Below are 20,747 nucleotides of genomic sequence, written 5' to 3' on the forward strand. Positions count from 1 at the left end.
TCCTCCTAGATGTTCTTCATTCCACATTGCTGCAGTCCTAACTATTGGGTAGTCCGCTGTCCAGTCGGCCCGAATACCAAAGTATACGGCTGACGTCGGTCAGGGCGCATTAGACTGACGTCATTACGTCAGGGTACTAATGCGCATGACCGTCATATCCTCAGTCTTTTTTGCCGCTTGGTCCGATGCAGAAGCAGTTTTGCGAGTGCAGGTTGGCGTTCTGAAATTTTCTGAAGTCGGAGTTTCAGACCGAATCAAAGTTGGCTAAGTACCCCGTTGGGGAACATTTTGGTTTTTTCTTGCCTCAGTATTTAACCGGATGTCAGAAAAAGTGAATAACTGTATTTCTTGTGGGAAACGGATACCTCATAGGGATTACCATACCTTGTGTATACCTTGTTTAGGGCCTGAGCACGACGTTGTTGGATGCCGCTCTTGTGCTAGATTTAACAAACGCACTATTAAGAGACGGTTAGACTGTGCCAGGTTAGTGTTTGGGAAGCGTTGTAATTATAAAATGCCGTCGGATGCTCCGACGCCCGCTTCGTCCAAAAAGCGCAAGGACAAAACAGCGAAGCCTAGGGTTGATGAACCGGCAGTCCCGGACGTCGGTTCTTTAGAAGGCTCAGTGGAGCCAGAGGTTTTGCCAGGAGTTTCTTTGGAGTCTCAGGCAGAGACTTTACTGTTGCAGGATGTGCCTTCTCAGGAGGTAGGCCAGGCTGAGGGGCTTCTCAGGTAACTGTTCTTCCCTCTCTTCCCAAGGTAGTTAGAGCCTCTCCTTCTGTTTCCAAGACTTCTTTGAGAGGTAGGCCAAGTTTAGCTTCAGTGGGGGCTTCTCCTAGCACTTCAGGTTCTGTGCCTAAGAAACATATGCTTAAAATGGCAGAAGATTTGATTACTCTGATTAGAGGTTCTATGCCCCCTCCTGATAAGAGGCCTAGGGTGGAACCTGAGTTTGAGAGTTTTGAACAGTGTTCAGAGGCTTCTGAGTCTTCTGCGGAAGACTTGCAGGAGTATCCTCCTTATTCTGATTCTGATGTGGATGATTCCACTCCTACAGCTTCTCCTCCTGAGGATTTCTCATTTTCAGAGACTCTGCATTCCATGAGGGAGCACTTTAAATGGGAAGGCCAAGATTTCTCTGATTCCAGGAAAAGGCTTAGGGAATTATTGTTTTTACCCCAGCATAGGCCCTTAGCTATACCTCCTGTGTTGAATGTGGTGGAAGATTTTTTTGCAGAGGCTTCCCTGAACCCTGATTCTTTGCCTCCTGCTCCTGTTAAACCTGATAGGTACTATAGGGTGCCTGGAGCTCATAAGTATCTTTTTAAGAGTCCTAGGGCAGACCCGGAAACTGTTTCTCAGGGACCTAAAGGTGTTAAGGCCTCTGTTGTTAAAAACCCTGTTCCTACTGATAAAGAGGCAAGGGCTTTGGATAGATGGGGATAGAAAGTGTATACTTCTTCCACTTTAGCCATGTGGGCGTTGAATTGTCAGTTTCACATGCTAAAATATCAAAATTATCTCCTTTCACAATTGAAATCTAAGGTGGATGCTTTGGCGGAAGGTATTGAGTGTAAAGAGTTGATGGATTTAGTTCATGTGTCTGAACAAGTGGGTAAGCATTCTTTGCAATGTGGTTTTGATGCTGTACAGGCCTCCTCGAGGGTGGCTGCCACTAGTTCTGTTCTTCGCAGGCATGCCTGGTTGAGGGATCAGAATTTAGCTGAGCATGTTCAGACAAGGATTTTGGATGCTCCTTTACAGTCTGATGTGTTGTTTGGTTCGCCTGTGGAAGCAGTTTTAAAGAAAATGGAGGACAAAGCTAAGTCTATGCAAACTGTTAAAGATTTTTGCAGGTGCAGCCACCAAGTTTAGTAGAAATTGGCCTACTAAGGGATGGACATATCCTGCTTATGATTCCCAGTCTAGGGGTAGGTCTAGACGTGGTAGGGGCAGAGCTCAAGGTTCTTTTAGGCCTAGAACAGGGAGTTCACCTGCTCAGACTTCTGGTGTGGGCAGGGGTCAGTCCTTTCGTAAACAGACCCAATGACCTGCCTTTTCAGCTGCCAGTAGATTCTCGTCTGGCAGCTCCTTTGGGAGGAAGACTGTCTCTTTTCAAAGAAAATTGGGATTTAATTACTCAAGACAGATGGGTGTTGGATATCATTCACCACGGTTACAGGTTTTATTTCCATACCTTGCCCCCTTTCAAAGGCATGCCAGACGTTCCTTCTCCACAAAGGAAAGAGGCTCACAAGCAAATTTCTCTGTTACTCCAAATAGGGGCCATTCAGCCAGTCCCTGTATCAAAAAGGGACCTAGGATTTTATTCTCGCCTGTTCCTAGTACCAAAGAAGGGGAACACGTGGAGACCAATTTTGGATTTATCTATCCTCAACACTTATCTGGACATTCCCAAGTTCAAGATGTTGACGTTACAACAGCTTTTACCTCTGCTGGGCAAAGATCACTGGATGGTAACTTTAGATCTCAAGGAAGCTTACCTTCATGTGCCTATAAGACTAAGTTGCAGGAAGTATCTGCGTTTTCGAGCTGGAAATTCTCATTATCAGTTCTGTGCATTGCCCTTTGGCTTATCTACTGCGCCCAGAGTATTCACAAAGGTTCTGGCTCCAGTGATAGCTTACTTCAGGCTAAAAGGAATTCAAATCTATCCTTACTTGGACGACTGCCTGATTCTGGCTCAAGAAAAGGAAGACCTTCTACAGCATCTGGAATATGTTATAGCAGTGCTAAGATGCCTAGGGTATTCTGTGAACGAAATAAAGTCCAGTCTAGTACCCTCTCAAGACATGTGCTTTCTGGGTGTGAGACTGAATACAGCAGCCCAGATGGCCTTTTTAACCCCGGACAAACAAAAGAGTCTATCACTTTACTTCCATCAACTATCTCATCAGTCCGTGCTGACTGCAAGGACAGTCCTTCAAGCATTAGGGTTCATGGCATCTTGTATTCTGGTGCTTCCCAATGCCAAACTGCATATGAGGAAGCTACAATCGTATCTCAAAAATGTATGGACACAGCACTGCCAGGATTTGGACACTGTCATTCAAATAATACCTTGCCTTCAAAAAGAATTTTTGTGGTGGGCTCAGGAATGTCACCTAAACAAGGGACTCTCTGTGACCCGGCCAGAGGCGAGTCAGATTTTAACGACAGATGCCTCGGACATTGCTTGGGGAGCTCATCTAAATGGAAAGTGGATACAAGACAAGTGGCCTGCCAGACTACAGCATCTACATATCAACATGAAGGAGATGTTAGCAGTCCAGTTTGCACTAATGGCTTTCAAGGAGTTACTTCTTCCAGGGCAGGTGTTGATTCTAACAGACAACACAACTGTCATGTGGTACATCAACAAACAAGGGGGAACACATTCTTATCCTCTATGCAGGCAAGCAATGATTTTATGGGAGACTGCGCTCAGCTTGCAACTAACTCTTCAGGCAAGGTTTCTGCCGGGAGCACAGAACTCCTTAGCAGATGTGTTAAGCAGACAAATCATGGATCCCCACGAGTGGAAACTGGATCTTCATGTATTTCAGACATTGACAGTGTCATGGGGAACTCCAGACATAGATCTGTTCGCTTCTCCACTAAACCACCAGCTGCCAAAGTTTTGCACAAAGGGGTTTCATCACACAGCTTGGAAAGTGGATGCTCTTTCTTTCAGTTGGAAAAATCTTCTTCCAAAGGTGCTCTTAAAGGTCCGACAAGACAAGCCAAGGATGATTTTAATAGCTCCAGATTGGCCTCGGCAACACTGGTACCCACTACTAAGGAGTCTGGTAAGGAAGCCTCCATGGCCTTTACCTTTGATTCCACATCTGTTATCTCAGAAGGACGGTCATCTGATCAATGTCAAGCTTCACTCTCTTCATCTAACAGCCTGGCATATTCTGTGTTGAAACACAGCAGGTCTCAACTTCCTCAACAAGTTTTAAATGTGATTATGGAAGCTAGAAGACCTAGTACAAGGAAAGTATACGCAGGAAAATGGAAGAGATTTTTATTTTGGAGTACAGCAAAGAATTTGGAGATTTCTGAGCCTAATTTGAGTGTGGCTCTTCAATATCTTACTGAGTTATTGGACAAAGGTTTGTCCTCTTCCATTAAGATTCATGCTGCAGCAATTTCAGCTCACTATGATTGTGACCCACCATTGTTTTCGCATCCTTTGTTCAAGCAGTTTCTTAGAGGGGCAAAGAATATAAGACCCCCACGTAGAGCTCCTACTCCTGCTTGGGATCTCAATTTTGTGTTGGAAAAACTTACTCTACAACCTTTTGAGCCTGCGGCTACTGCTGAATTGAAATACTTGTCATGGAAGACTGCTTTTCTGTTGGCTATTACTTCTGCAAGAAGGGTGTCTGAGTTGCAGGCCCTTATGGCAGTAGAGCCCTTTGATTTTCCATAAGGATAGGGTATCATTACGTACTAATCCTTCCTTTATGCCTAAAGTGGTTTCTAGTGTGGCTTTAAACCAAACTATTCATTTGCCTACTTTTTATGCAGACCCCCAAAATAAAGGGGAACAGATTTTGCACACTTTAGATGTACACAGGGAATTCGTTATTTAAGCAGGACTAAGGATTTTAGGCAGTCTCAGCAGTTGTTTGTTTCTTTTGCTTTGAGTTGCAGGGCAAGCCTGTGTCAAAACAAACTATTTCTAGGTGGATTGGGTTTTGCATTGCATTTTGTTATTCCCATCATGGCAAGGAGATTCCAGCTGGGATTAGGCCTCATTCCACTAGGGCTACTGCCACTTCAACAGCATTCCTAAGGGGGGTGGCAACTAAGGATATTTTGGAGGCAGCTACTTGGAGTTCAGTGCATACTTTCTCTAAGCATGATCACCTTCCTCTCTACTCTAAGTCTAGGGCTGGTTTTGCCACAGCTATTTTGCAAGGCATGTTGTCAGCTGCGCCCTGGGGCACATGACAGATCGGGTGCATTCAGGGCAAATGGTCCCAAAAAAGCACCTTCACATCAATCAAAAGGAAATGCTAGCAGTAACAAATGCTATTATAGCTTTCAAAGACCTTCTGCATTCAGGTAAACTATTGATAAGGACAGACAACACCACAGTAATGTGGTACATAAACTGGGAGGAACCCATTCATGCCCCCTATGCAGGCTGGCCATGTCACTTTGGAACATGGCTCTGGAATTACAAATCGAACTTCAGGCACAGTACTTGCCAGGCAAGGAAAACACTGGCAGACGACCTAAGCAGAAATGACAGATCCACACGAATGGAAGTTGCATCCTCAAGTTATTACAGAGATAATTCAAGCATGAGGAAGGCCAGACATAGATCTCTTTGCCTCCCACAAAATCACCAATTGACAAAACTCTGCTCAAGGACTTTTCATCCACAGGCCTGGAGAGTGGACGCTCTCTCTTTCAGTTGGGCAACAATGACAGTTTATGCCTTTCCACCTCTTCCTCTGCTGCCCAAAGTTCTATTAAAAACCAGATCAGACAGACCAAAGATGATTCTCATTGCTCCAGACTGGCCAAGACAGCACTGGTACCCACTCCTGAGTAGCCTGACTCATTCCCCTCCATGGACCCCATCTCTAATGCCTCTTCTGACTCAGCACTGCTTCAAACCTCTTAAGTCAGCTGAAAACACTCAATCTGGCCGCATGGAAGATTCCTTAACATCACAACAGACCCTACTCTCCAAGGAGGTGCAGGATGTCATTTTGGAGGCCAGAAGGCCGTCTACTAGAAAAGCTTAGTCTGCAAAATGGAAACTGTTTTGTGCCTGAATGAGAATAAGGGCCAGAATCCTGGAAAACTGAATTTACCTCAGATATTACAGTATCTAGCTGAGTTGCTAAACAGTGGACTTTCATTCTCCTCCATCAAAATCCATGCCTCAGCCATTTCTGCAGAATACAACACTGATCCACCTTTATTCTCTCACCCCCTCTTAAGACAGTTCCTCATAGGGGCTAAGAATATAAAACCCACAAGGAAACAACCAATACCTGCTTGGGACCTCAGTTTCATTCTAGAAAAGCTGACCTTGCATCCTTCTGAGCCAGCTGCCTCAACAGATTTGCAATATTTGTCCTGGAAAACAGCTTTCCTTCTGGCTATCACCTCAGCTCGTAGGGTATCGGAACTACAAGCCCTCATGGCTGTGCAGCCTTTTATCATCTTCCATCAGGACAGAGTTTCCTTACCGAATTAACCCGTCCTTTATGCCAAAAGGTGGTATCCAGGGTAGCTTTGAATCAGGCTATACACTTGCTGCATACGCTTTTGTTACTCTTTTCATGGTAAAACTGTACCTGCAGGCATCAGATCTCACTCCACAAGGGCCACAGCTACCTCTGCAGCTTTCCTCCAGAGGAGTTCCTACCAAAGACATTTTGGAAGCAGCCACTTGGAGTTCTGTACATACCTTCTCCAAGCACTACCACCTACCATTATACTCCAAAACTAGAGCAGGCTTTGCCACTGCAGTCTTGCAGGGCATCCTGGCTCCTCCTAGATGTTCTTCATTCCACATTGCTGCAGTCCTAACTATTGGGTAGTCCGCTGTCCAGTCGGCCCGAATACCAAAGTATAGGGCTGGCGTGGGTCAGGGCGCATTAGACTGACGTCATTACGTCAGGGTACTAATGCGCATGACCGTCATATCCTCAGTCTTTTTTGCCGCTTGGTCCGATGCAGAAGCAGTTTTGCGAGTGCAGGTTGGCGTTCTGAAATTTTCTGAAGTCGGAGTTTCAGACCGAATCAAAGTTGGCTAAGTACCCTGCTAGAACATTTTGGTTTTTCTTGCCTCAGTATTTAACCGGATGTCAGAAAAAAGTGAATAACTGTATTTCTTGTGGGAAACGGATACCTCATAGGGATTACCATACCTTGTGTATACCTTGTTTAGGGCCTGAGCACGACGTTGTTGGATGCCGCTCTTGTGCTAGATTTAACAAACGCACTATTAAGAGCGGTTAGACTGTGCCAGGTTAGTGTTTGGGAAGCGTTGTAATTATAAAATGCCGCCGGATGCTCACGCCGCTTCGTCCAAAAAAGCGCAAGGACAAAACAGCTAAGCCTAGGGTTGATGAACCGGCAGTCCCGGACGCCGGTTCTTTAGAAGGCTCAGTGGAGCCAGAGGTTTTGCCAGGAGTTTCTTTGGAGTCTCAGGCAGAGACTTTACTGTTGCAGGATGTGCCTTCTCAGGAGGTAGGCCAGGCTGAGGGGGCTTCTCAGGTAACTGTTCTTCCCTCTCTTCCCAAGGTAGTTAGAGCCTCTCCTTCTGTTTCCAAGACTTCTTTGAGAGGTAGGCCAAGTTTAGCTTCAGTGTGGGCTTCTCCTAGCACTTCAGGTTCTGTGCCTAAGAAACATATGCATAAAATGGCAGAAGATTTGATTACTCTGATTAGAGGTTCTATGCCCCCTCCTGATAAGAGGCCTAGGGTGGAACCTGAGTTTGAGAGTTTTGAACAGTGTTCAGAGGCTTCTGAGTCTTCTGAAGACTTGCAGGAGTATCCTCCTTATTCTGATTCTGATGTGGATGATTCCACTCCTACAGCTTCTCCTCCTGAGGATTTCTCATTTTCAGAGACTCTGCATTCCATGAGGGAGCACTTTAAATGGGAAGGCCAAGATTTCTCTGATTCCAGGAAAAGGCTTAGGGAATTATTGTTTTTACCCCAGCATAGGCCCTTAGCTATACCTCCTGTGTTGAATGTGGTGGAAGATTTTTTGCAGAGGCTTCCCTGAACCCTGATTCTTTGCCTCCTGCTCCTGTTAAACCTGATAGGTACTATAGGGTGCCTGGAGCTCATAAGTATCTTTTTAAGAGTCCTAGGGCAGACCCAGCAACTGTTTCTCAGTGACCTAAAGGTGTTAAGGCCTCTGTTGTTAAAACCCTGTTCCTACTGATAAAGAGGCAAGGGCTTTGGATAGATGGGGATAGAAAGTGTATACTTCTTCCACTTTAGCCATGTGGGCGTTGAATTGTCAGTTTCACATGCTAAAATATCAAAATTATCTCCTTTCACAATTGAAATCTAAGGTGGATGCTTTGGCGGAAGGTATTGAGTGTAAAGAGTTGATGGATTTAGTTCATGTGTCTGAACAAGTGGGTAAGCATTCTTTGCAATGTGGTTTTGATGCTGTACAGGCCTCCTCGAGGGTGGCTGCCACTAGTTCTGTTCTTCGCAGGCATGCCTGGTTGAGGGATCAGAATTTAGCTGAGCATGTTCAGACAAGGATTTTGGATGCTCCTTTACAGTCTGATGTGTTGTTTGGTTCACCTGTGGAAGCAGTTTTAAAGAAAATGGAGGACAAAGCTAAGTCTATGCAAACTGTTAAAGATTTTTGCAGGTGCAGCCACCAAGTTTAGTAGAAATTGGCCTACTAAGGGATGGACATATCCTGCTTATGATTCCCAGTCTAGGGGTAGGTCTAGGCGTGGTAGGGGCAGAGCTCAAGGTTCTTTAGGCCTAGAACAGGAGTTCACCTGCTCAGACTTCTGGTGTGGGCAGGGGTCAGTCCTTTGTAAACAGACCCAATGACCTGCCTTTTCAGCTGCCAGTAGATTCTCGTCTGGCAGCTCCTTTGGGAGGAAGACTGTCTCTTTTCAAAGAAAATTGGGATTTAATTACTCAAGACTGATGGGTGTTGGATATCATTCACCACGGTTACAGGTTTTATTTCCATACCTTGCTCCCTTTCTAAGGCATGGTAGAGGTTCCTTCTCCACAAAGGAAAGAGGCTCACAAGCAAATTTCTCTGTTACTCCAAATAGGCTATTCAGCCAGTCCCTGTATCAAAAGGGACCTAGGATTTTATTCTCGCCTGTTCCTAGTACCAAAGAAGGGGAACACGTGGAGACCAATTTTGGATTTATCTATCCTCAACACTTATCTGGACATTCCCAAGTTCAAGATGTTGACGTTACAACAGCTTTTACCTCTGCTGGGCAAAGATCACTGGATGGTAACTTTAGATCTCAAGGAAGCTTACCTTCATGTGCCTATAAGACTAAGTTGCAGGAAGTATCTGCGTTTCGAGCTGGAAATTCTCATTATCAGTTCTGTGCATTGCCCTTTGGCTTATCTACTGCCCAGAGTATTCACAAAGGTTCTGGCTCCAGTGATAGCTTACTTCAGGCTAAAAGGAATTCAAATCTATCCTTACTTGGACGACTGCCTGATTCTGGCTCAAGAAAAGGAAGACCTTCTACAGCATCTGGAATATGTTATAGCAGTGCTAAGATGCCTAGGGTATTCTGTGAACGAAATAAAGTCCAGTCTAGTACCCTCTCAAGACATGTGCTTTCTGGGTGTGAGACTGAATACAGCAGCCCAGATGGCCTTTTAACCCCGGACAAACAAAAGAGTCTATCACTTTACTTCCATCAACTATCTCATCAGTCCGTGCTGACTGCAAGGACAGTCCTTCAAGCATTAGGGTTCATGGCATCTTGTATTCTGGTGCTTCCCAATGCCAAACTGCATATGAGGAAGCTACAATCGTATCTCAAAAATGTATGGACACAGCACTGCCAGGATTTGGACACTGTCATTCAAATAATACCTTGCCTTCAAAAGAATTTTTGTGGTGGGCTCAGGAATGTCACCTAAACAAGGGACTCTCTGTGACCCGCCAGAGGCGAGTCAGATTTTAACGACAGATGCCTCGGACATTGCTTGGGGAGCTCATCTAAATGGAAAGTGGATACAAGACAAGTGGCCTGCCAGACTACAGCATCTACATATCAACATGAAGGAGATGTTAGCAGTCCAGTTTGCACTAATGGCTTTCAAGGAGTTACTTCTTCCAGGGCAGGTGTTGATTCTAACAGACAACACAACTGTCATGTGGTACATCAACAAACAAGGGGGAACACATTCTTATCCTCTATGCAGGCAAGCAATGATTTTATGGGAGACTGCGCTCAGCTTGCAACTAACTCTTCAGGCAAGGTTTCTGCCGGAGCACAGAACTCCTTAGCAGATGTGTTAAGCAGACAAATCATGGATCCCCACGAGTGGAAACTGGATCTTCATGTATTTCAGACATTGACAGTGTCATGGGGAACTCCAGACATAGATTTGTTCGCTTCTCCACTAAACCACCAGCTGCCAAAGTTTTGCACAAAGGGGTTTCATCACACAGCTTGGAAAGTGGATGCTCTTTCTTTCAGTTGGAAAATCTTCTTCCAAAGGTGCTCTTAAAGGTCCGACAAGACAAGCCAAGGATGATTTTAATAGCTCCAGATTGGCCTCGCAACACTGGTACCCACTACTAAGGAGTCTGGTAAGGAAGCCTCCATGGCCTTTACCTTTGATTCCACATCTGTTATCTCAGAAGGACGGTCATCTGATCAATGTCAAGCTTCACTCTCTTCATCTAACAGCCTGGCATATTCTGTGTTGAAACACAGCAGGTCTCAACTTCCTCAACAAGTTTTAAATGTGATTATGGAAGCTAGAAGACCTAGTACAAGGAAAGTATACGAGAAAATGGAAGAGATTTTTATTTTGGAGTACAGCAAAGAATTTGGAGATTTCTGAGCCTAATTTGAGTGTGGCTCTTCAATATCTTACTGAGTTATTGGACAAAGGTTTGTCCTCTTCCATTAAGATTCATGCTGCAGCAATTTCAGCTCACTATGATTGTGACCCACCATTGTTTTCGCATCCTTTGTTCAAGCAGTTTCTTAGAGGGGCAAAGAATATAAGACCCCACGAGAGCTCCTACTCCTGCTTGGGATCTCAATTTTGTGTTGGAAAAACTTACTCTACAACCTTTTGAGCCTACGGCTACTGCTGAATTGAAATACTTGTCATGGAAGACTGCTTTTCTGTTGGCTATTACTTCTGCAAGAAGGGTGTCTGAGTTGCAGGCCCTTATGGCAGTAGAGCCCTTTTTGATTTTCCATAAGGATAGGGTATCATTACGTACTAATCCTTCCTTTATGCCTAAAGTGGTTTCTAGTGTGGCTTTAAACCAAACTATTCATTTGCCTACTTTTTATGCAGACCCCCAAAATAAAGGGGAACAGATTTTGCACACTTTAGATGTACACAGGCAATTGCGTTATTTAAGCAGGACTAAGGATTTTAGGCAGTCTCAGCAGTTGTTTGTTTCTTTTGCTTTGAGTTCACAGGGCAAGCCTGTGTCAAAACAAACTATTTCTAGGTGGATTGGGTTTTGCATTGCATTTTGTTATTCCCATCATGGCAAGGAGATTCCAGCTGGGATTAGGCCTCATTCCACTAGGGCTACTGCCACTTCAACAGCATTCCTAAGGGGGGTGGCAACTAAGGATATTTTGGAGGCAGCTACTTGGAGTTCAGTGCATACTTTCTCTAAGCATTATCACCTTCCTCTCTACTCTAAGTCTAGGGCTGGTTTTGCCACAGCTATTTTGCAAGGCATGTTGTCAGCTCCTGCTTCTTTATGATTTGCCAGCCTCCCTTACCTCTGCTTTGGGATTCTACCCAATAGTTAGGACTGCAGCAATGTGGAATGAAGAACATAGTACAGTTTTGTACCTACCATAAATGTAGATGTTCGAGGATCCACATTGCTGCAGTCCAATTCCTCCCTCCTTCCCCTCTGTGTTTAGGGGTGGTTGTGTAGGTGAGGTTATATGCTGATAATTTTGTATATATTGTACATATTTTTGGTGCAGGTATATTGGGGCCTTGTCTTTTTAGGGTCTTCTGACATCTGGGGCAAGAAAAGACTGAGGATATGACGTCGGTCATGCGCATTAGTACCCTGACGTAATGACGTCAGTCTAATGCGCCCTGACCGACGTCAGCCGTATACTTTGGTATTCGGGCCGACTGGACAGCGGACTACCCAATAGTTAGGACTGCAGCAATGTGGATCCTCGAACATCTACATTTATGGTAGGTAGAAAACTGTACTTTCCACCTAGTGCCTACCACCCCTTTCTTAGCTTTGGGATTCTACCCATCTGTTACGACTGCAGCTGTGTATGCACTATGAACATAGTACAGTTTTGTACCTACCGTAAATGTAGATGTTAGAGTGCTAATACAGCTGCAGTCCAGGTTTCCCTCCCGCCTTCCCCTCTTGGGACAGGCGTCTTGTCTAACACCTCCTCATACAACCTGATTGGTGTATTCATTTATGGTGTATTTGCTTGCAACTACTGTATTTTGATTATATTGCATTGTTTTATTAAACAAATTTATGTATTGCCTTCCTTCTGGGGGCACCTGACATCTGGGGCAAGAAAAACTGAAGAAAATGGTGTCTGCTGGTTCTTTTATACCCCTGTCGCACTGACGTCAGGGAAGAAGCGACGACAACCGACGCCGGACCTAGACTTTGGAATTCGGCCGACCGAGGACCTGCCTGACGGCAGGAGAACCCATCTGTTATGACTGCAGCTGTATTAGCACTCGAACATGTACATTTATGGTACGTACAAAACTGTACTTTTTGTATATACCACTAGTTTGAACTCCCTTAGTTGTCCAGGTAGACTAGTAGCCATCATTGTACTATTAACCTACTTCATGGTGATCTTTGCCTTTCTTTTCAGGCTCTGAAAGACACTGTCCTAGCTAACGTGTACCTCTGCAAGCATCAGTAGCTCCTCAGACACCCATTCAAGAATTTCTGCCTATGTCAGGCAAGACTTTGGGATATATACCTAACCCAGCACATCCATAGCTGTGGATCAAGCTTCCGCTGCCTGTCAAGCAAAGCAATACTCTGACCTCAAGATTAATTTAGATATTTAGTTATAAATTCTCCTTAGTTGTCCTACATAGCCCTTCTAGGCAACAGTGTGAGTACTTTTGCATTACATAGTAACCAACGGGGCCTTTTTGCTCTGTATCCGTCTCTGAACCTGTACAGATATCTTCAGTATAAGGAGGAGACCAACTCCTCTATGAAGGCATGGATTAGCTTTTTTAGGTTTCAGTATAACCTTAACTTGTATGGTATTTCTTCCAATAGCTCACACTCGTACACACACAACAGCTCCTTGTTTTTTAATTTAGATTGGCAGTCTTTAAGTGGTGCGGTGTGCCCTACCCTCCATGAGGTGAGTAAAACCCCTTCACTGGATGCCATCGTCCACTCATACTTGGTCATAAACACTCAAAGCATTCAGTTGCACATCTACCAGATGTCCTGAAGTCACAGTTCCAGTATTCCAAACAATGTTTTTTCGCCACTGCCAAGACCTGTATTAGTAAAGATGCAGTCATACCAGCAGAAAAAAATGATTCTCAAAAAATTGTGGCAGAAAGGCAAAGCATTAAAAATTGGAGACCGCAGAGTGACTGTAAAAAATGATTACTCGTACATTAGGAAGAAGAGAAGCAAATTGAATTCCGCAATGAGGGAATCTGGAAAGGAAAGTGTGATTAAGCTGCTGTTCCTGGAGGGCCATAGTCATTTTTTTGATTCTGAACTGGCTAAGGAGGAAATAAAAATAATTATCCAGCAAAAAAAGAGTCCTCAAGTAGGAGGCTTCACTCTCATCTTTCTTGTTGTAATGCTTAGAGATTTTGCTAGTGAAACCTATTCCAGTGTTCCAAAGGAAAATACTTGAGAGAGAGAGAAAAAGCACAGGAGTTGAGAAGAATCAGCAATACCTTGGACATGAACCAGTCTGGATTTGGGAGATAGATTTAAAAGGAAGAAGACCTGCAAATCTGAAATTAATGGATACATGGAAGGCTGTACAACATCATATCACACAGTGAAATATGTTAAGGAAAATTGGCTGAGAAACACTGGACGGACGTCTGAATAAATTTGGACTTGTGGACTGTAAAGCATATACCCCACTTTGTGCAGTTAATTAGGAGGACGCTAAAAGGGGAAAAACAATTTTTGTTCTCCGTATTTGTATAAAGCATTTCATGATCTAAATTGCATGTTTATATATATATATATATATATACACACACACACACACACACACACACACACACACACACACACACACACAGTGTGTGCAGGAAAACAGTTGTGTAGTCAGGGTACTTTAAATTTGGGAGAGTCTTGGCAGTGACTGATTAAAGTAAACAAGTAGTTTTAGTTGTAAGAAATATAGGTTTATAACAAGTAAAAAGGTTAGAGTAAAGCACGTTTAATGTTCATAAGCTGTGAAATTGGGCTGGTGGGGTGTAAAGGTTTACTGATTTTCTCTCTTTACAAGAGTGATTGTCTAGATTTTTAGCTTAAGTTGTAAACAGGTTTTTGTAAGCATGTAGGCTTGAAAAATGAGGCATAATGATAAAAGCCATCAAAATGCTGAGCTTCTCACAACTACAAAGATATTGGCTTGTTTTCCACTAAGCAGTTTGTTCAGTAGAGTCCAGATGTCTGCAGCTGTGCTTTCCTTTTGACTGAAATTTACAAAGACAGAATACGTTTTCATGGAGACCAGCTGTCTGCAAGAGCAAGCAGTTAATCTTGAGAATTCTGTGCTCTTTGCTGAGGAAAATGCAACATTTAAAGATACAGTGGCAAGTAGTTCAGTGAAAAAAATTAAGATTGAAATTATGGGAAGTGAATAGGTGGTAACCTCTCTAGTAGCCTTAATAGAGTAGCATATGATTTAGGTGTATTTAACGATAGCCAGTGTGCTTTTTCTTAGGACTAAAAGTTAGTCTTCTGAAAGCATATAAGCTATTTTTCTTATCTTGGAGGGGAAGAGAGGTAAGAAAAGAGCAGACAGCTGTTAAAGTAGGAGCACAGGCCATAGCATGCAATTCAGCATAGACTACTTTTAATTTTGGGTTAGATAATGCTTGTAGGTGCAGCCATCAATTTGGGGCATTTGTTCCCTTTTGGAGGGTTACACTTCATGTTTTGAAGATGGAACAAACACTCAAAACTATGTACAAGTTATGGGGGTGTCGTATATTTAGTTTTTTGAAGGTTTTTATTAAAACAAAGTCTTAAAATAGGTTCAAATAGAGCAGAGAAGAAACTGTGCAAAAGTTAAGCCTGCCAGACATTAGTAAATGCATGTAACACACACACTTTGAAGTACATATTCAAAAAAGTAATTTATAATAGCTGGCAGCAATAGCTTGTTATGGCTGTGTTGCCTGTGTTCTGGAACGTGAAGGGCCTTGCGGATATAGATGGAAAGGAAAGAGTATTGAATTATGTTAAGAAATGCAGAGTGCAGGTAGACAGAAGAAATGAGCGTGTGGATTTGGCAGAGAGGAGTTTAGAATGGGTATTCAGCAGAATATCCAGGATGGAGGAAAAGGGAAGTAATTACACTAATTGCTAGAGAGGCTCCAATCATGATAGATGAGGAAAAAGACAATTGTAGGTTTATGATAGTAAGGGGCTGTGTTGGTAAGGGAAAAGGATTACAGTGGCATGCATTTACATTCTCACCAAAAACTATTATAGAATGTTAGAATTTTTTTTTTTTTTTGGAGAAATTAGCTTTCAGCAGGGAATATTTATACATGGGGACTGGAATTTGATTTGCAGTAGTGAGGATGTATCAGGGAGACCTAGAAGGGACAATACAACAAGAGGGTAGATTTCTGAATAAATTTAAATACTTCATATGGAAGGTATGAATTCAATAGGAATTCTAACAGAATTTACATATTCTCCAAGATACAACTGGGGTAGACTAGGCAGAAGTTGTATTTCACGGGAACATGTTCATTTAATTGAAAGATTTGACATACATCCAATAACTATTACTGATCATGCACCAATAAAAACTAAAAATTAAGATAGAAATGCAGGGTAATGAAGTAAAAATAAGACACTGGTGCTTTCCCACCTACCTGTTGGAGAGGAATTTAAGGAATGGGTAGTGGAAATTCAGGAGAATAGGAAGATGAAAATGTCTTCAGAAGTTATAGCTAGTGACTTGGATAAAAGTGAAAATGGGGTTTAAAAATAAGGTCAAAATAAGACTATATATATGGTTAAGTAATATGAATTAAAGGGGCTGATGCAGGTTAAAATATTGCAGAATAAAGGGAATCTCACAGAACATGAGGAGCAGCAAATGAGTGCCAAAGAGAAAATTGAATATCTTGATATCCATGAGTTTAGAAAGATTGCAGTTAAGCAGCTATTTTTGAAATCTCCAGAGTGCAGAAACTTTCAGCACAAAGACTTGGGCAACAGCATGTTGAAATGGTAGTCTGCAATCCTAGGGTGCCTATAAAGGATCAGAAAATCCTGTAGAGGTTTTAGACATATTTTGGAAGTTTTATGAAAATTTTTATAATGCAGAGATATGTGGAAATGTTTATCGAAGACTTATGTCAAGGTTAGACATAGATGATGCTCAACAACTAACAGTTAAGATAGTGATGCGCTAAAACAGTGATGTATAATCAAACTTCAGTAAAGTCTCGAGGAATAGATGGTATTCCTGTGGAAGTTTGGAAATTAAAAAGGAAAATGAAATGTTCTGGAAGATTTTAACAGTAGGGGAAGCACCAACATCCTGGAAGAAAGCTGTAGTGGCGGTTACCTAAAGATGGCAAAGACCCTTGAGACCCAATTTCATGTAGACCCATTTCAATTTTAAACCACAATTATTACATGTTTGTCTGTACTAGCTAAAAGAATGGCAAAGTGTTGCTAAAATTGATGTATATGAATCAGTGTGGTTTTGTGGAGGGGAGGGAACATATGACAACATTAATGGAACAGTGATGATACAGAGGTAAGCAGAATGTAAGAAATCTCTGTTGGTGGGTCTTGATGCATTGACAGAGTAAGCTGAGGTTTTGATTAGGGCAGTGGTTACAAGGTTAATTAAATACTTGCCACCATTCCTTCATATGTCTTTCTAAAGTGGGAGGGTTCCTCTCAGATAAAGCTGTGTTTGAACAGAGGAAACGGGCAGGGGTGCCCCCTTTATTTGTTTATGATTGGAGCAATTGACAAAGAAAATGGGGGACTCAGAAATACAAGGATATAATTGGTATGATGATCAAGTTGTCTTTATTTGTAGATGATATTCTATACCTGGTAAGTCCAGGAAATGACATGTCAGTGTTGTGGTGCATTTTGAGATAGTTTCAAGTCTTTTTTGGGTATACAATTAATGGAGATAAAGGCTAAAACTGTAAATTATGCACCCGTGCAAATTGGTTCAGCAATACCCATGTTTATGGGGACATAAGACAAAGTATTTAGGAGTTAATGGTTAAAAAGGCCTTTGTTAATGGCAGTAAAGAATATGTGGGAAGAGACTAAAAAGATAAAAAAAAATTGAGAAACTGGAAACTATTTACAAATATGGACAGTAAGATGTAAGCAGTGAAAATGTTTTAGTACCTTTTAGTCTTGTACACACGTTAGGCATACTTCTATCAACCTGAGAAGTTGTGGATAATTGAATTGATTTGTCTGGGAGGGAAAGAGAGCAAAAGTTAAGTGGGATATAGTTGATCATTCCAGTAAAACAGGGTGGTTTAGGTTTATGTGATTTTAAGGGATATTCTAGAGTCACACAGTTAAGGCTCATACATAACACAAGCAGAAGGTTATAATTCAAAGTAGAAAGGAATGACGAAACAAGAGGCAAGTTCAAGAAAGTGAGATTTTAGATTTATATCCTTAAGGCATAAGTATTCTAAGAAGTAAGCCAGTGCAAGAATAGGGAAAGGAGATTTTGCCAATAAGGATAATTGCAAATAGGGGTACAGAAAATAGATAAGAAGGAACTGGAATTTACTGGAGAAAATATTGGCAGCAAATGACTCCAGCAGAAATGGTAATAGTGGGATAAGGCCAAGAAGATGCTTGGATTGCAGGTTAGGGACAGACTTCCCTACCCAGGGCTTGATCTCTGAGTATAGGCAAAAGTTGATCTCTGAGTAAAGGCAAAAGAAAAGGAACAGGGAAATTTTAAGAGAAATACCTGTTCTAGTAGAGTTTAGTAAAATCTAAAACAGAAGCAGCTGTTAAAGGGATAATTAGTAGGGCATATAAAGTATTTCATAACTGTAAGAATCAGAGGAGGTTAGAAAAGATTGGGAAGCGAGACTGGAAAAGCAATTTTATAAGAAAACAGTGGGAAGACGTACGACTCCCAAGTATGCAGCCAAGTCTAGAAGGTGTAGGACCTTTGCTTGGAAGTGTTTGCATAAGTTTTTTTTGTATCCCAAGCAGGCTTCTAAGAGTTTTTCTTCAGGTTGATAGCAAATGTTGTGGGTGTGATGGAGAAAAAAAGGGTAACTGATAACGTGTAGTATAATGAGTTGACGGATTTAAGTTCTGTAGTGCCTTATTAGAAATATTGAATGAGCAAATGGCTGTAAGGAAATGATTCTTTTGAGCTGGAATACAGAATCTGAATAGTCTGGACATAGTAAGGCCTTAAGTTTAATTCTGTTGGCTGCCAAAAAAAAAAGCAATTACTGAAAAATGGAAATCAGTCTACACGAACTGTATTTGAGGAATTGTGCATTAGAGATGAAAGAACTGGAAGAGGGATCTTTAGAAAAGGGAATGAGGAAATCACATATAAGTTAATGAAAATTGAGAACAATACGTGCGTAATAAAGTTCAGGAGGAGGGAGGTTTAAGGGAAGGTGGAAATTCAAGTTTTTGTAATGTTGAACTAATAGCAAAGAAAATGTGATGTATATTGTATTTTAAATAGAAAAATGTTAAAATGGTTTGTTTTCTATTCTGCTAATCTGTTTACCTATGTCTGAAGTGAAAATTTAGTAAAGATGTTTACAAAGGAAGGAGGGGTGGAGGGGTTGCCACTGATGTCCCACTGAGGTACCAAAGCCTCATCTTTCCCAGAACCAAACATCTAATGTATGACATCAGGCTGTGCGTGTAGGGGTACATAAGTGGGGCATACGAGCACGAGTCCTCGCGGTCCCTCTGCCAACCCTTAGTATAATGTTAAAAATATTTCTTCATATTCCAGTACTGCATACATAGTCTTTTTCTTTTTCCTCTGTATTTTTAAACATTTCTGTAGTTGCAGCATCTATTTTCAACTGTTATGAAGATTGTATTGCCCAGCATAGTCAAAGAATTATGGTGAATATGGAATTTGCTTCTTTTGTGAAAGTGGCAAAAAAACAGGCAAATGTGAACTTTCTAAGTGAAAGCTTTTTTTTTTTGTCTGAAACCTTAGATACATTTGTGAAAGTGTAACATTCTTATAAAAGGTTGTTTTATTTTTTATGAAGAACGTTGACTACAATTGTTTGCCATGAATGCTGTACTGCATATTTTTACTGACTTGGGTTTTATTTTGTCCTTCAGATGGCAGCTGAGAAGGAAAGTTCTGGAACAGAAGATAAAAAGGAAGAAAAACAATAAATTTCCTGCATTATATATGGAAGTGTTACCATTATGTGATCCTGAGCTTGGGAGTTTACTTTTGAGACCTTTTCCTGAGCATGAAGTAATTTATGTACTGTGTTTTTGCAGTATTCTATAAATGTAAATATTAAGTGATTTTTATTTCTAATCCATTTGGATAAGACTGTATTTTAGCAGCATTGGTAAGATGGATGTCATTTCATATGAGCTCATCTTGTGTACTTAATTAGTTGCCTGTGTAACAGAGTACAGAATATTTTCTTTTATATGCTAGGCAATTAATTTCTGTGGCTCATTTTGCATTGACTGAAGGTTCAAAGTGGTGTAGAAAGGAACAGTGTGTGTGCCCTAGAATCAAACCATTAAACTTTATACTTGTAAAACGAGCTAGGTTCAGGAGAAAGTAATTGTAATCAAGAAAAAATAATGAATCATTAGTCACTAAAGGAGGAGTTGATGTAGTCACTTAGCTTTTGCAAAGTAATTGACATCCTGAAATGTAACCATGCAAAAACTCAACCTCCAGGAGTTTTGTTACCTGTTAAGGACCAAATTTCCTTTGATGGTTCCACATAATTTCCATTTTCAGTCTTTTGTGTGTTGTATTTGGAAGTATAATTTTAGAGGGTTGTCTTTGCAGATCAGGCTGCCGAAAGATGCAGTTGTCCCATCTATTAGGTGCATATAAACATCTGAAAACAATAATTGGTGTACTGTAAATACTGAAGTCATGAGTATGTAACAGTCTTGTTCAGTTATTGTAACTAAAAATAAAAATTGAAAGCCTCAACAAATTCAGAACTAGTTTGCTTGGTTTTTGAAAAGTATTGGGAATGTGTGGAATGAATATTTAGTGTCACTATACCAACCTTTCATTACATCAAGAAAAAAAAAATGTGTGGAAATGATTAATTTCTCTTCCATGCTTTGCAGTATTTATGCTGGTCTTCATGTCAGCATTTTCCTAAACAGTCCTCTCCCCGTTTTTATATAGATCTCAAGAAGTGATTAAGGATACAGTTGTGCAAGCATCAGAACACCACTGGATATGACAAGGGCGTGTGCATGTGTGTGCCTGCGTATGCTTTGTTTTTTTGTGTTACTGCTTTAAGTACCATGGCAGTTCTTAAACATTTTTCATCTAGCCAACCAGGTTCTTGATTTGGTATGAAGACCTGTTATAGTTCACTACATTGACCATCAGTGGTCAAAACTCAGTCTGAGCATTAACCTTGATGTATGCAAAAACTAAAAGGGAAACTGTTATGTGGGGGGCATGCCCCTCCCAACATCTATTAAATTTATATGTAAACTCTGAGGTTGCAAAACAGTGTGGAAAAGTCTGACTGCCACATTCCACTGTCTAGTACTCCTCCTGCAAAAGAAACACTGGCATCCTGCAG

At 41.6% G+C, this 20,747-nt stretch overlaps 1 protein-coding gene across 1 annotated transcript in view; it reads left to right on the top strand.

Moving 5' to 3' along the window:
• HSPA9 (heat shock protein family A (Hsp70) member 9) overlaps window positions 1–20,138 on the top strand; it is a 1,477,986-nt gene extending 1,457,848 nt beyond the window's left edge. The window contains exon 17 of the mRNA XM_044068990.1: window positions 19,285–20,138. Coding sequence (XP_043924925.1) covers window positions 19,285–19,341 — 57 coding nt within the window. The 3' untranslated portion in view covers window positions 19,342–20,138. The remainder of the gene's footprint in view (window positions 1–19,284) is intronic.
• The last annotated feature ends 609 nt before the right edge of the window (window positions 20,139–20,747 follow it).

Source organism: Protopterus annectens, chromosome 4.part0 (genome assembly GCF_019279795.1).
Source record: "Protopterus annectens isolate FY-2018-M chromosome 4.part0, PAN1.0, whole genome shotgun sequence".
Classification (NCBI taxonomy): Eukaryota; Metazoa; Chordata; order Ceratodontiformes; family Protopteridae; genus Protopterus; species Protopterus annectens.